General features: G+C 56.1%; 1 protein-coding gene across 5 annotated transcripts in view; it reads left to right on the top strand.

The window, feature by feature from the left end:
- The window catches only part of BMP1 (bone morphogenetic protein 1), a 41,950-nt gene that overhangs the window by 24,795 nt on the left and 4,301 nt on the right, over positions 1-12,854 (top strand). For 4 of the 5 annotated variants that reach the window (XR_005833942.1, XR_005833941.1, XR_005833940.1 and 1 more), the window contains exons 13-18: positions 3,175-3,300; positions 4,048-4,208; positions 4,573-4,753; positions 8,818-8,943; positions 11,902-12,029; positions 12,393-12,606. Coding sequence is in view for 2 of the 5 variants with exons in the window: in XM_040626544.1 (XP_040482478.1) it covers positions 3,175-3,300; positions 4,048-4,208; positions 4,573-4,753; positions 8,818-8,943; positions 11,902-12,029; positions 12,393-12,606 (936 nt within the window). In the remaining 3 variants the exon portion in view is untranslated. Of the gene's footprint in view, positions 1-3,174; positions 3,301-4,047; positions 4,209-4,572; positions 4,754-8,129; positions 8,365-8,817; positions 8,944-11,901; positions 12,030-12,392; positions 12,607-12,854 lie in introns of those variants that run through there. The other variant, XM_040626545.1, reaches the window with a different exon arrangement.

Here is a 12,854-nt window from a genome sequence, read left to right as displayed (position 1 = left end):
GTGGAACCCTGCAGTAGTTGTCTGTCTGTGACTGGCTTATTGTACTTGACATAATGTCCTTAAGGGGTGCCTGGGTGGCTCAGTTGGTTACGCTTCTGTCTCTTGATTTCAGCTCAGGACATGATCTTAGGGTCCTGGGATCGAGCCCCATGTCAGGCTCCACACTCAGTAGGGAGTCTGCTTGAGATTCTCTCTCTCCCTCTCCTTCTGCCCTTCCCCTCGCTCGTTCTCTCTCTCTCCCTCTCTCTCTCTCAAATAATTTTTTTAAAAAAACCCATAATGCCCTTTAGATTCATCCATACTGCATATGGCAGATTTCCTTCTTTTTTAAGGCTTAATAGTATTCCACTGTGTGTACAGAACATATTTTTTAAATTGAAGGACAACTGACGTACAATATCCTATTAGTTTCAAGCATACAGCGTAGTGATTCAACATTTATGTAGGTTACTAACTGGTCACCAAAGTGAGTCTAGTTACCATCTGTCACCTTACAAATTGTTACTATCTTATTGACTACATTCCCTACGCTATCCATTATCCTCCATCTTACTTATTTCATAACTGGAAAATCATACGTCCTAATCCCCTTCACCTGTCTTGTTCAGCTCTGCAGCCCCTCCCCTCTGGCACCCTCAAGTTGTTCTCTGTATCTGTGAGTCTGTCTCTGTTTTGTTTTGTTGGTTCATTTGTTTTGTTTGGAGAGTCCACATATAAGTGAAAGCATGTGGCATTTGTCTTTCTCTGTCTAGCTTATTTCACTTAGTGTGAATTCACTCACTTCACGTTGCCACAATTGGCAAGATTTCATTCTTTTCTGTGGCTGAGTAATATTCCGCTGTGCGGCCGTCGCACATCTTCTCTACCCATTTATCTATCGATGGACACCTCGGGTGCTTCTGTATCTTGGCTGTTATAAATAATGCCGCAATGGACAGGGGGGTGCGTGTATCTCTTCAAATTGGTGTTTCATTTTCTTTGGATAAATACCCGAAAGTGGAATTGCTGGATCATAGGGTAGCTCTATTTTTAACTTCTTGAGGAACCTCCATACTGTCTTCCACAGTGGCTGCACAATTTGCATTCCCACCCACAGTGCAGAAGGGTTCCCATTCCTCCACTCCTCCACCAACACGTGTTATTCTTATCTTTCTGATACTAGCCATGCTGACAGGCGTGAGGGGATATAGCTCAATGGGGTCTTGATTTGCGTTTCCCTGACGATGAGTGATGGTGAGCATCTTTTCATGTGTCTGTTGGCCATCTGGATGTCTTCTTCGGAGAAATGTCTGTTCAGATCTTCTGACCATTTTTTAATATTGCGTTTTATGAGTTCTTTATATATTTTGGATGTTAACCACTTATTGCATATAACATCGGTACATATCTTCTCCCATTAAGTTGCCTTTTCATTTTATTGTTGGTTTCTTTCACTGTGCAAAAGCTTTTTAGTTTGACATCGTCCCATCTGTTTGTTTTGCTTTTGTTGTCCTTGCCTGAAGAGATGGATCCAAAAAAAATATCACTATGACCAGTGTCAAAGAGCTTACTGCCTGTGTTTTTTCTAGGAGTTTTATGGTTTCAGGTCTTATATTTAAGTCTTTTACCCATTTTTAGTTTCTTCCTGTGCACAGTGTCAGTAAGTTGTCCAGTTGCATTCTTTGGCATGTAGCTGTCCAGTCTGTCTGTCTGTTCAAGAGACTGCTGGGGCTCCTGGGTGGCTCTGTCGATTAGGTATCTGCCTTCGGCACAGGTCATGATCCCGGGGTCCTGGGGTGGAGCCCCGCGTTGGGTTCCCTGCTCAGGGGGGAGCCTGCTTCTCCCTCTCCCTCTGCCTGCCACTCCCCCTGCTTGTGCTCTCTCTCTCTCTCTCTCTCAATCACTCTCTCAGAGGAATAAATAAAACCTTTAAAAAAACAGAGAGAGAGAGAGACTGTTTTTTCCCCATTGTATATTCTTGCCTCCTTTGTCATAGGATAATTGACCATGTAATCATGGGTTTTTTCTGGACTCTATTCTCTTCCATTGATCTATTTTTCTATTTTTGTGCCAGCGCTATCATGTTTTGATCTATTTGTTTTTGATCATAGCTTTGTAGTGCAGTTTGGAATATGAGAGCGTGCTACCTCCAGCTTTGTTCTTTCTCAAGATTTCTTTGGCTGTTCAGAATCTTTTGTGGTTCTGAACAGATTTCAGGATCATGTGTTATAGCTCTGTGAAAAATGGTGTTTTGATGGGGATTGCATCGGATCTGTAGATTGCTTTGGGTGGTATGGACATTTTAACAGTATTAATTCTTCCCATCCTATGCCACATTTTCTTTATCCCCATCTGTTGGTAGACATTTAGGCTGTTTCTACGTCTTGGCTATTGTGATATTGCTGCAGTGACCTCACCTTCTTTATTCAGCCATTTAACACAGAGGCTCTATGAGGGATGCATGGACCCTGGTGCCCTGTTCTTGAATTTATGGCCTAACTGGGGAGAAAAGGTCAATTCCACTGAAAAACTGCATATCTCATTGAGTAAATGACAAACTTATGTAAAAGTTGCTGACACATGGTAGGTGCTCAACTATGAATTGAAATAATAATTCAAGAGTTGCCTTAAAGTCCAAAAGTTTGTGTAGAAGAAATGCCAATGAGGCACAGAGGCAGGAAGTGCTGTAGAAACCTGGGGAGGAACCAGACAGTGTGGATTTTTTTTTTACTGGTATCACGGTACGCAGGTAATCTGTCTGAACCCCATTTCCTCATCTGTGAAGTGGGGATAGTAACAGTCCCTCCATCACAGGTCATGTCAGGATTAAAGCAGGAAGGAAGAAATTGTACTTAGCTAGGGAATGGCACATAAGAGGAACCAGTCCCTGGGGGCGGCCACCAGCCCAGCCGTTGTGGTCACAGGAAGGCTCTGTGGGGTCCACTTGTCCCCTTTCAGGAGCTGTCCCTTCGGGGCGCTCAGGAGTAGGATCCCCTGGGGACGGAGTGGGGGCTGGGTGGGGCAGGAAGGTCCACAGCCTCAAAGCTCTGAGTGGTCCACAGCCAACTACTGCCCCCTGCAGTGGGGCTGGAGGTGGTCACAGGGACCCTCGACTTGACTGCCAAGCAGAGGGCAGGGGGAGAGACCCAGGCCCCGGCCTGGCGGTCATTGACCCCCTTTCCTTCCAACTGGCAGAGGTGGACGAGTGCTCACGGCCCAACCGTGGGGGCTGTGAGCAGAGGTGTCTCAACACGTTGGGCAGCTATAAGTGCAGCTGTGACCCCGGGTACGAGCTAGCTCCGGACAAGCGCCGCTGTGAGGGTGAGTGCCCCCCAAACTGGCCTGGGGCCCAAGCCCTCTCGCCAAGATCTCTCCTGCTCTTGGACACTCCCCTCCCTGGAGAGGCTGGGACTCCCTAGCACGCTCTTCACTACCAGTGGACAAGCAATACGTTCTACCCTGCCGTCCCCCAGAACACACTTACCAAGTGCAATGCACTCTGGGTTGTTTTTTTCTTTTTCTTTTTCATTTTTATTCGCTTAAAAGGCTGATCTTGACCAGCTGATTGATTTCGTCACTGTCCAGAAGGTCATGATCCCCAGTTTGGAAACCACTGTCCTCAGACACGCACTGGTTTTTTGGCCTCTCCTGATACCCGGCCGAAGGTGAAAGCTGGTGAAAGCGCTCCCTGCCAGCAGCCTCCTGCTCAGCCCGCTCTGGCTGGGCGGCTCTCTCTACCCGCCTCTCCACGCTTCCAGTCCTCCCTGCCCACCGGCCCAGCCTTCACTGAGCCCCTCACCCCCTCCTCCCTCTCAGCAGATGTCCTGGCGGTTCTGTTGCAGGCAAAGTAGACGTGTTCACACGTACGACTCCTCAGTTCCTTGCACTCTGAAGATACCCCCTCACCCTGCCTGCTTCCCTCCCGTTCCTGAGAGATGAGACACGAGCCCCAGGGCTACAGGGAATCCAGGATCATCCCCATCTCCCTAATGCACCCAGGGCCTGTCTCTGGCCCTTACCTAGAGTGGGGGCTCCTGGCGGGTGATGGCACCTCTCTTGTCCCCTCAGCTGCCTGTGGTGGATTCCTCACCAAGCTCAATGGCTCCATCACCAGCCCGGGCTGGCCCAAGGAGTACCCCCCTAACAAAAACTGCATCTGGCAGTTGGTGGCCCCCACCCAGTATCGTATCTCCCTGCAGTTCGACTTCTTCGAGACCGAGGGCAATGACGTAAGTGCCTACTGGGCTGAGGAGACGCAGGAAGGTCTGAGGCGTGGGAGCCGGCTTCCTTCCCTATAAAAGAAATACCCAAAGAATGTAGAGGAGGAGAGACTGCTCGCAATTCCAGGAAGCAGGGGAGGGTCGGGGAGGAGGCCTGCACATGGGGCGATGTGGAGCGAAGCAAGACTTGGGGCTTGTGTGGACAGCACGAGAAGATCCACTGGGGTTGACTTGGCACCTTTTCGAGTTATTAGATTCAGTAACGTGGGTGACTAAAGACAAAAGGACCCACAGAACAGGGAACCTTCCCAGGTAGGGGTGGTCAGGAGAGACTTCCTGGAGGAGGCAGGCCTGGAGCTGCGCTGCCCTGCAGGTGTGCAAGTATGACTTCGTGGAAGTACGCAGCGGGCTCACAGCTGACTCCAAGCTACACGGCAAGTTCTGTGGCTCCGAGAAGCCCGAGGTCATCACCTCTCAGTACAACAACATGCGTGTGGAGTTCAAGTCCGACAACACAGTCTCCAAAAAGGGCTTCAAGGCCCACTTCTTCTCAGGTAACCCGGACTCCCCAGCTCTGAGCCCACCTCCCCTCCTCCCTGCCACCGTACCCCTGCACTTCCTAGCCGTTCCTGCTGCCAGGCCAGCAGGCTCTGTCCCCTGCTCCCCCCGCTAGCCCTCCACCACCAGGCCATCCCCTCCATTCCTGAACCCCGTTACTCCCGAATCCTCTGGGCTACATGGGAGCCAGCCTGAGGATGGGCAGGACATAGGCACGCAGAAATGAAAGGAGAGGGCTTTCCAGGTATCAGGAGCCATCGTGCCGAGGCCCCAGAGGGGGCAGGCCCTGGGAAGAGGGAGTTCATCGTGGCCAGAGAATGCAGGGTACATGCAGAGGAGGAGGGCGTTTGCCTTGGACTGTGTGGGGCAGATGGTCTGGCTGCGGCCGCATCTCCAATCCGAGCCTCCCCGTGTCGAACGGGTTCATGCCCAGGCCTTCAGAAAAGATGGGGAGCCTCCCTCTCTTCAACCCCGAAGCCTTCCCCCTTGCCCTCAGCCCGTGGGTGGGGGACTCAGATCCAACCAGCATGCTTAGTGAGAGCTGCCCCACATAAGGCTTGGGATCAAGTCCCTTTGATGGCCTCATCTTTGGGTGACCTGAAAGGTAGTCAGCCTCTCTGAGCTAGGCCTCCAGGGGTCCCAGGAGACCTTTCCCCTGCTTTAGCCATCGTTCTATCCTTCATCCTGGGGCGAGGCTGGTGGTCTTTCAGAGGCAACTGGACCTGGGACATAGTGTGGGGTGGGGACTCCATGAAATTGAGTGGGGGGAGTGGGAGGCAGAGGGAGTGGCTGGAGAGGCTGGTTTTCTGGGGGAGTGGCCCAGGGGTCCTGATCCCCAGCAGGCCTGGTGGGCCAGGCATGGGGTGGCAGGAAGGCAGGAAGCCCATGGCCGAGTCCACGCTGCCTTCCTTCTCCCCTCCTTTGCCCAGGGTCCTGCATCCTCGAGCCCCCTATGTTGTGGCCCTGCACCCCTGCCTACCCCACCTGGATGCCATGCACTGCTCCTGTGCACTGGTCCCCGCTTGGCACTGCCAGCCCTCCTGCTCTGCTTACAGTCTCCCCAGCCCCTGCCCCACTGCTTGCTGAGACCCCTCCCCATGCATCGCGAATCCCTTTCTTCCCTGTGCCCGCCTGGAAATCCTACAGGGTGCTCGCCAGAGGGCTGAGGGGATATAACGCCTACTTGGGGGTGGGCCCGGTCCTGGGGAAACCATTACCTGCTTACTCTCGTCTCTTCCTGCCCTTCTGTTGCTCCAGTCTTGGAGAGGGGAGGGGGACCAACACCACATCTGTCAGGCCTAGAGCCCAGGGCTCTCCACCCCTGGGGTCTGCCCTGCCCTGGCATGACACTGGGCAACCGCCCCTCAGCCCCACACAGACACACACACACACCTGCACACGCACACACATGTGATGCCCTGCGGCACAAGAAACCTGCAGAGGACCCTCACCGGTGGGCATCAAGGTTGAGCCCTCAGGGCATGGGGCATCTGACTCGGCCCCCCAGGAGGGGGGCTCTTTGGACTTTTGGGACACCCAGCGAGGAGACCCTAAGCCAAGAAGGAGAAGAAAGAGCCTGAAGACCTTCAGTCTGACCCCAGCCACCTTCCGGGGCATTTGGCACTGGAGGGTGAGTGCCATCTCCTTCTCTGGGCCCGTGTCCACCCTCCCTGCTCCTGCCCCTCCTGCAACCTGCTCCCCTGGCTCCGAGGTGAGGCTGCCACTCCCGCCCCCACCCGTGCCCGAGCCCTGCCCGGGACGCTACAGCAGGCCTTCCTCAGGACTCACCTTTCTGTCACTCGTCCGTTCAGCCACCCACTTACCCACGCAGTCATTCACGGGCAAGTATCTCCTTTACTGCTCCTGTGTGCCAGGCACTGTACTAGGTACTTAGGGTACAAATATGAGGAAGGCATGAAGACCAAAATGTTTCCAGGAAATCTTTTCTTAGTTCGTGAGCTGAGACCCCCTGAAGCTCCCAGCATAGTCACGGGCAAGGTTCTGCGCAAACCCCCAATATAAGTCAGAGGGTGCCCCTCACCCCTACCTTCCTGCAGGGCCCTCAGCCTGGGTCCCTTGTGAGGTTCTGACTGAGAAGGAGCCCTGGGAGGGACTTGGGGACTCCACCTCTTGACCCTGAGTTCCCACAGGCCCCAAAGGGTCTGGCCCACCTGAGAATGGAGTAGAGAAGCAGGGCTCCAGTCCTCAGCCCCCTGCTCATGGAGACCAGGAACAGGGCTCCCTTTGTCAAGGACCCCACCTGGCCATTTGAATGCCAGAGGGCATCTTTCTACCTCGAGGTTCCCCTCTGGAATTCTGGGTGTCCATCCAATCTACACACCTTCCCTGAATGCCTGCCTCTGTGCCAGGCACACAGTCCCCAAAGTGAGCACAGACAGACTGGAGAATATGTGGATGTGACACACGCGTGCCTGGAACCACATGTTTCTGTGTGTGTCACTGTGCATGTGGGTGTGCTCGTGGGGGACTGCGTGCGTGCGTGTGTGTGTGTTGACCCAAGCTTGAGCAGCCGCACGTGTGAGCACACCGGAGTCCACCAGTCTGCTGAAGAGCCTGTGGTCTCTGCACGCGTGTGTGTCTTCGAACCCGGGTGTTGGCGCCTGAGCACCTGCAGATACAGCTGTGCCTGTGTGTTTGCACCTGTGCACGCCTCCTCACACAGGTGTGGGAGCAGGGAGTGTGGCTCTCCTACGTGCACGCGTACACAGATGGTGGGTGGCTGGTGGTGTGCGTGCCCCGAGTAGCTGCGTCTGCCGGTGTATCCTGTGCATGTGTGTGCGTGTCCCTGTGGATCGGTGTCTCTGCTGCCACGCTGGACAACAGTACGTCCCTGAGGGGGTCCTGTGTCTGTGGGCATGTTGGTGGGTGTGCACAACTAAAGCTGCAGCAGCCAGAATGAGAGCGCCGAGCTCCCAGCCAGGCCCCCCGTTTCCATGGGCTGCTCCCCTCTAGCGGAGATCTGTCCCTCTCTTGCCCCCATGTGCGGGCCTCGTGCCCATCTGCGGCCCCAACCACTGCGGATGCAAACCACTTGATACTCTTGGGTCTGTCCTTCACAGGCTCCACCTCTCACCACCTCAACAACGGCTCCAAACCCCTCCAGGCCTTCTTCCTGACCCAGGCTTTCTCCCCACCTGTCCCCTGTCGCTGTGCCTCTTCCCACCCGCTGTTCCTCTTTGAGCTGGCTGCGCAGGACATGGCCGTCCCGCATGCATCTCCCACTGCCTTCCCCCGCACTGCCCTGTGACTCCGCCTCAGAGGCCCGGGCTGGTTTTCACTGCTCTCCCTCCCTGGTCCCTGCCCTCCACCCCCACCCCTTGGTCCCTTTTCTCCTTCTCTCTCTCGTTTCAGAAAAGAGGCCTGCTCTGCAGCCCCCTCGGGGACGCCCCCACCAGCTCAAATTCCGAGTGCAGAAAAGAAACCGGACCCCCCAGTGAGGCCTGCCAGGCCTCCCGGACCCTTTGTTACTCAGGAACCTCACCTTGGACGGAATGGGATGGGGGCTTCAGTGCCCGCCCACCCCCCACCTCCGCTCTGCCATTCCGGCCTGCCCTCCTTCTGGCCGGACAGAACTGGTGCTCTCCTCTCCCCCTGTTCCCCCTCCCGTGGACAGGGGACCTTCCCCGCCCCCACCCCTCCCATTTTGATGGTGTCTGTGACATTTCCTGTTGTGAAGTAAAAGAGGGACCCCTGCGTCCTGCTCCTTTCTCTTGCAGTCTGCTTGTCCGTGTGTCTGTTTTTCCACTTGTCCGTCTGTCCAGTAAGCAGGTAATGGTAGAGGGTGCCCACGTTGGTCAGCTCCAGCCCCCAGCCCTCCATCCACCCCACTTCTGCTCTCTTTCCCCACAGCTGGGCCGCTCTGCTGGCTCCGCTGGAGGCACCACCCTGGACCCCACCACCACCACCACCACCACCACCACCACCATGCCTGGGACCCCCGGGGGGAGGAAGCCCAGCCAGCCTCCCACTGCTCCTGGGGCCACCACCCAGCCCTCAGCCCCCGCACAGACCCGGGCCCCGCCTTGTTTGCTCCCCGCAGACAAGGATGAGTGCTCCAAGGACAACGGCGGCTGCCAGCAAGACTGCGTCAACACGTTCGGCAGCTACGAGTGCCAGTGTCGCAGTGGCTTCGTCCTCCATGACAACAAGCATGACTGCAAGGAAGGTGAGCACTGCTGGGGCGGCCCCCCCAGAGCCCCCAAGGCAGGGCCTCCCCAGGGCGCCAAGGACTGGAGGCTGAGGCCCAGGAGGCCGGGGGTGCCACTGCCATCTGGCTCTGTGTAGACTCAAGGACATGAGTGGCCTCTGAGGTCACCTTGTTCGGCCTCCCACAAGGTCCACAGACTCCCCCCACACAGTTCCATCTCTCCTTGTGCCCGTGAGGAGAGGAGGGGCTCACATCTGTCCCGACCTCCGTCTTGAGACGGGTCTGGTAGTTAGTTCTTAAAATCCACGGCTGAGTCCTTCTCCCCCTAACGACCGTCCTGTGGCAGAGGTGGGATGGCACGGCGGTTAAGAGCACAGGCTGCCTGACCCAGCCCTGCCGCTTGGCCAGTTGCATGCCCTCGAGTGCCTCCGTTTGCTCCTGCGGGACACCTAGGTGGTCACAGGCCCACCTCATCAGGGCACGGGGCTCGTAGCAAGCACAATCGTATATATCAACCGTACGGGTCACATGTCTGACCCCCAGGGACACTCAGAAGAGGGTCACTGCCTCCCAGACACTAAAGCCCTGCAGATATTTGAAAGCAGCTCTCATATCCTCACCAATATCATCCCGTACCTCTATGGACATGATGCAACACTCCTTCCAAGTCAGTAATTCTGTTGTGTCCCCTGCCTGCGGGGCACATACTATCCCAGCAGCACAGCGTAGGCTCTGCTGCTGAATGTCTGTGTGACTTCGGGCAGGTCACGTCACCTCTCTGAGCTCCAGGGTCCTCATTCATGAGGTGATAAACAGGGGGGCCTACCTCGCCGCCTGCTGAGCTGTGCAGATCTCGCTTGACCACCTCACACGACGCCTGGCAAATGCCTCTTCTCACTGTTAGGAGGTGGACAACCGGGGTACAAATAAACTTCCGGCTAACATAAACGGAATTGAAGCGCTCAGCAGTGACCCAGCAGACACTCAAGAGCTTCTGACCCCATCCCTTCAGGCTCCCAAATACGGAGTTCCTGACTCACAGGGCCTCCACGTCTTTTAGCTGGAGGGGACCTTATTTCGAGGTTGTCCAAAGTGCACTCTCTGTCTCTGTACCGTGTGAAAAAGAGCACATCGACACCAGCAAGGTAGCTGGGAGAGGGTTTACACTTCTGGGCAGCCGGCCGGTACGTCACGCCGAGTCCCTTTAGAAGCACACCCGTGCCTCACTCACATGCTGGGCGAATTACAAGTCAGGATTTCCTGACTCCCTGCAGAGGGTGTGGTGCTGTGCGGAGTTCAGCAGGGGGCTCAAAAAGGGGGTCCCTCTGCCCCCGAGGAGGTTGCAGTCTAGCTGGGAGAGACATGGGCATGCCCACAGAAGTTGGAGGGAAGACCAGTGTAGAAATGGGGGACGGCAGTAAGCGTGGCAGTGGGGAGCCACAGAAGGATGACGGACACAGTGCACAGGACCCACGTGGCGAGCCAGGGCCTCCACCTGCCTCCACGGGGGCCTCTGCACAGCCCGCCCGCTGCTCTCAGGGCCTCGTGGCTGTGCGTTTGTCCTGAGCCACTGACCACAGGCAGCCACCCGTCCCTTTCTCCTCCCCAGCCCACAGTGCACCAGCTGCCTGTTTTTCCCGGAGGGATCTGTCAGATTGGATGATAATAAATAATGAGCATCAGCTCTTAAATTTGTTTGGGAGGCCGTGCTTTCAGAAGCAGAAGGCAGATTGCAATGGATCGAGGAGCCATAAGTAGTGAGAATGGGGTGACAGCAAATTTTCTTGAAGGTCAACTGAGAAGGAAAGGAGAGAGGACGGGCAGCAGCTGGAGGGGAACACAGGGCCGATTTTAGGATGGGGCAAAGCTTAGTAAGGTCCACAGGCTGTCCGAGCCTGCACAGAGAGTGAGGGTGGGTAATCTGAGGTACAAGGGTCCCCAGCTGGTGGGTGGCAATGAGCTCCAGCTCACAGAAGCAGAGACACCTTCTTAGAGACAAGGAAAGGGGAAGGTGAGTTTGCCAGGAAGTTGAAGTTGTTCCTACCTGAGGCCCTGATTTTCTCAGGGAGGCAGGAGGGGAGCTGGTCTTCTGGCGGTGAGGAGTTGGGAGTTGAGAGGGCTGAGGGTTTGGAAACATTGTTGAGGAGGTGAGAGGTGGAGCTGGTCAAAGACAGATCCAAGAGTATCAAGTGGTTTGGGTCTCCAGTGGTTGGGGCCGCAGATGGGGTTCTCCAAGACGGCATAGTAGGACAGTGTGTTGAGTAGCAGGGGTGATCGGCCACGTGGTCCAGCCAGATAGGGAAGTAAGTTAAGTCAACCAAGGAGGAAATAGTGGAAGAAACCAGGAGGAGTGAGGCCATGGAGGGCTCTCCAAAGCTGAAGAAGCAGTGTGGGGACAGTGAGGGCCTGAGCACCCTGGAAGAAAAGGAGGTGGTCACAAAGAGGTGATATTTGTAGCATGAGGAAATGGTGGGTAATGGCAAGGCCCAGGGTAAGGTCATAAGCAAGACCACCTCGAGAGGAAGAAGATAAGCACCAATAGAGCTGAGCAGAGACAGAGAGGCCAGCATGTTTGCTGATATCACCTAGGATGGCAACAGGAGTGGGTAGAGAACTGAGTCAGGTGCCAAAGTCTTCTGTGAATCTGGAGGTGTGGCAGGAGACCAGAGGATGACAGCATCGTGGAGGGGGGGACCAGATGGCCTCACAGATCCAGGGATCTGCACAGGGGCAGCTGTGAGGGTGGCTTCCATGGATGCTGCCAGGCAGGGCCCCGCATGGAAGCCAGCAGCTAGATTTCCCCAGCTGTGGGTAATGGAACAGAAAAGAACTCATGTAAGCCTTCCATCCGTTGGCAGGTGAGGAACAAGAGAAAGAAGCAAGAAGGGCAGGAGGGAAGGGCTTTATTCCTTTCTTCACAGGGGGCACTGGAGCACCGGGGTCCTTGCTGACCCCCTTCCCCTCACTTCCCCACAGCCGGCTGTGACCACAAGGTGACATCTACCAGTGGCACCATCACCAGCCCCAACTGGCCCGACAAATATCCCAGCAAGAAGGAGTGCACCTGGGCTATCTCCAGCACCCCCGGCCACCGGGTCAAGCTGGTAAGGCGCCCACACCCCAGCCTGCATGGACGCCCCGTTCCTCTGTGCCATCTGGCTGCCGCCTATTTCCTGTCGGCTCCAAAGCCCTGGGTGACTCAGAGCGATGCGGACTACAGGCTGTTGGCCTGGCTGAGCCAAGGCTGTCACCCTCTGAGGATCCTAGTGAGACCCCCGTCTGGTCTGGAGAGAGGCCCTGCCTGTCGTTGCCCCGCCACCCAGGTCCTCTCCTTGCTTCCAGCTGTGCCACTGGCGGTGACCACTTCCTTGGGTCTCCAGGAGCTGGGGTCCGGAGGCCTAGATCTGGGGCCACCTGCTGCCTCCCCACCCCTTTTTGAATTTGCTGTCCTGCCTCGTGCTCTCCAGACCTTCGTGGAGATGGACATCGAGTCCCAGCCTGAGTGTGCCTATGACCACCTGGAGGTGTACGACGGGCGTGACACCAAGGCCCCCGCCCTCGGCCGCTTCTGTGGGAGCAAAAAGCCCGAGCCCGTCCTGGCCACGGGTAGCCGCATGTTCCTGCGCTTCTACTCGGACAACTCAGTCCAGAGGAAGGGCTTCCAGGCGTCCCACTCCACAGGTGAGGCCGCCTCAGGCCAGGGCGCTGGGCAGCCAGTGCCCTCATGCTGCCTTGTTCTGCAGGCATCTGCTGGTGCTGGTCCCAAAGGCAGGCCCAGGCTCGGGAGGCCCAAGGGGGGTGATGAAGAGCATGTGAAGGCACAGTTGGACCCAGCCTGCGGCCTGGGTGGAGAGAGACTGTGTTCCGAGGACCGGGCAGGGGAGCAGAGAGGGAGCACTGAAGGGAGAGTGGGGGAGGTCCGGATTAGG

This window comes from Ursus maritimus, unplaced genomic scaffold (genome assembly GCF_017311325.1).
Source record: "Ursus maritimus isolate PB19 unplaced genomic scaffold, ASM1731132v1 scaffold_11, whole genome shotgun sequence".
Lineage (NCBI taxonomy): Eukaryota > Metazoa > Chordata > Mammalia > Carnivora > Ursidae > Ursus > Ursus maritimus.
This window is presented reverse-complemented; position numbering and strand designations above follow the sequence as displayed.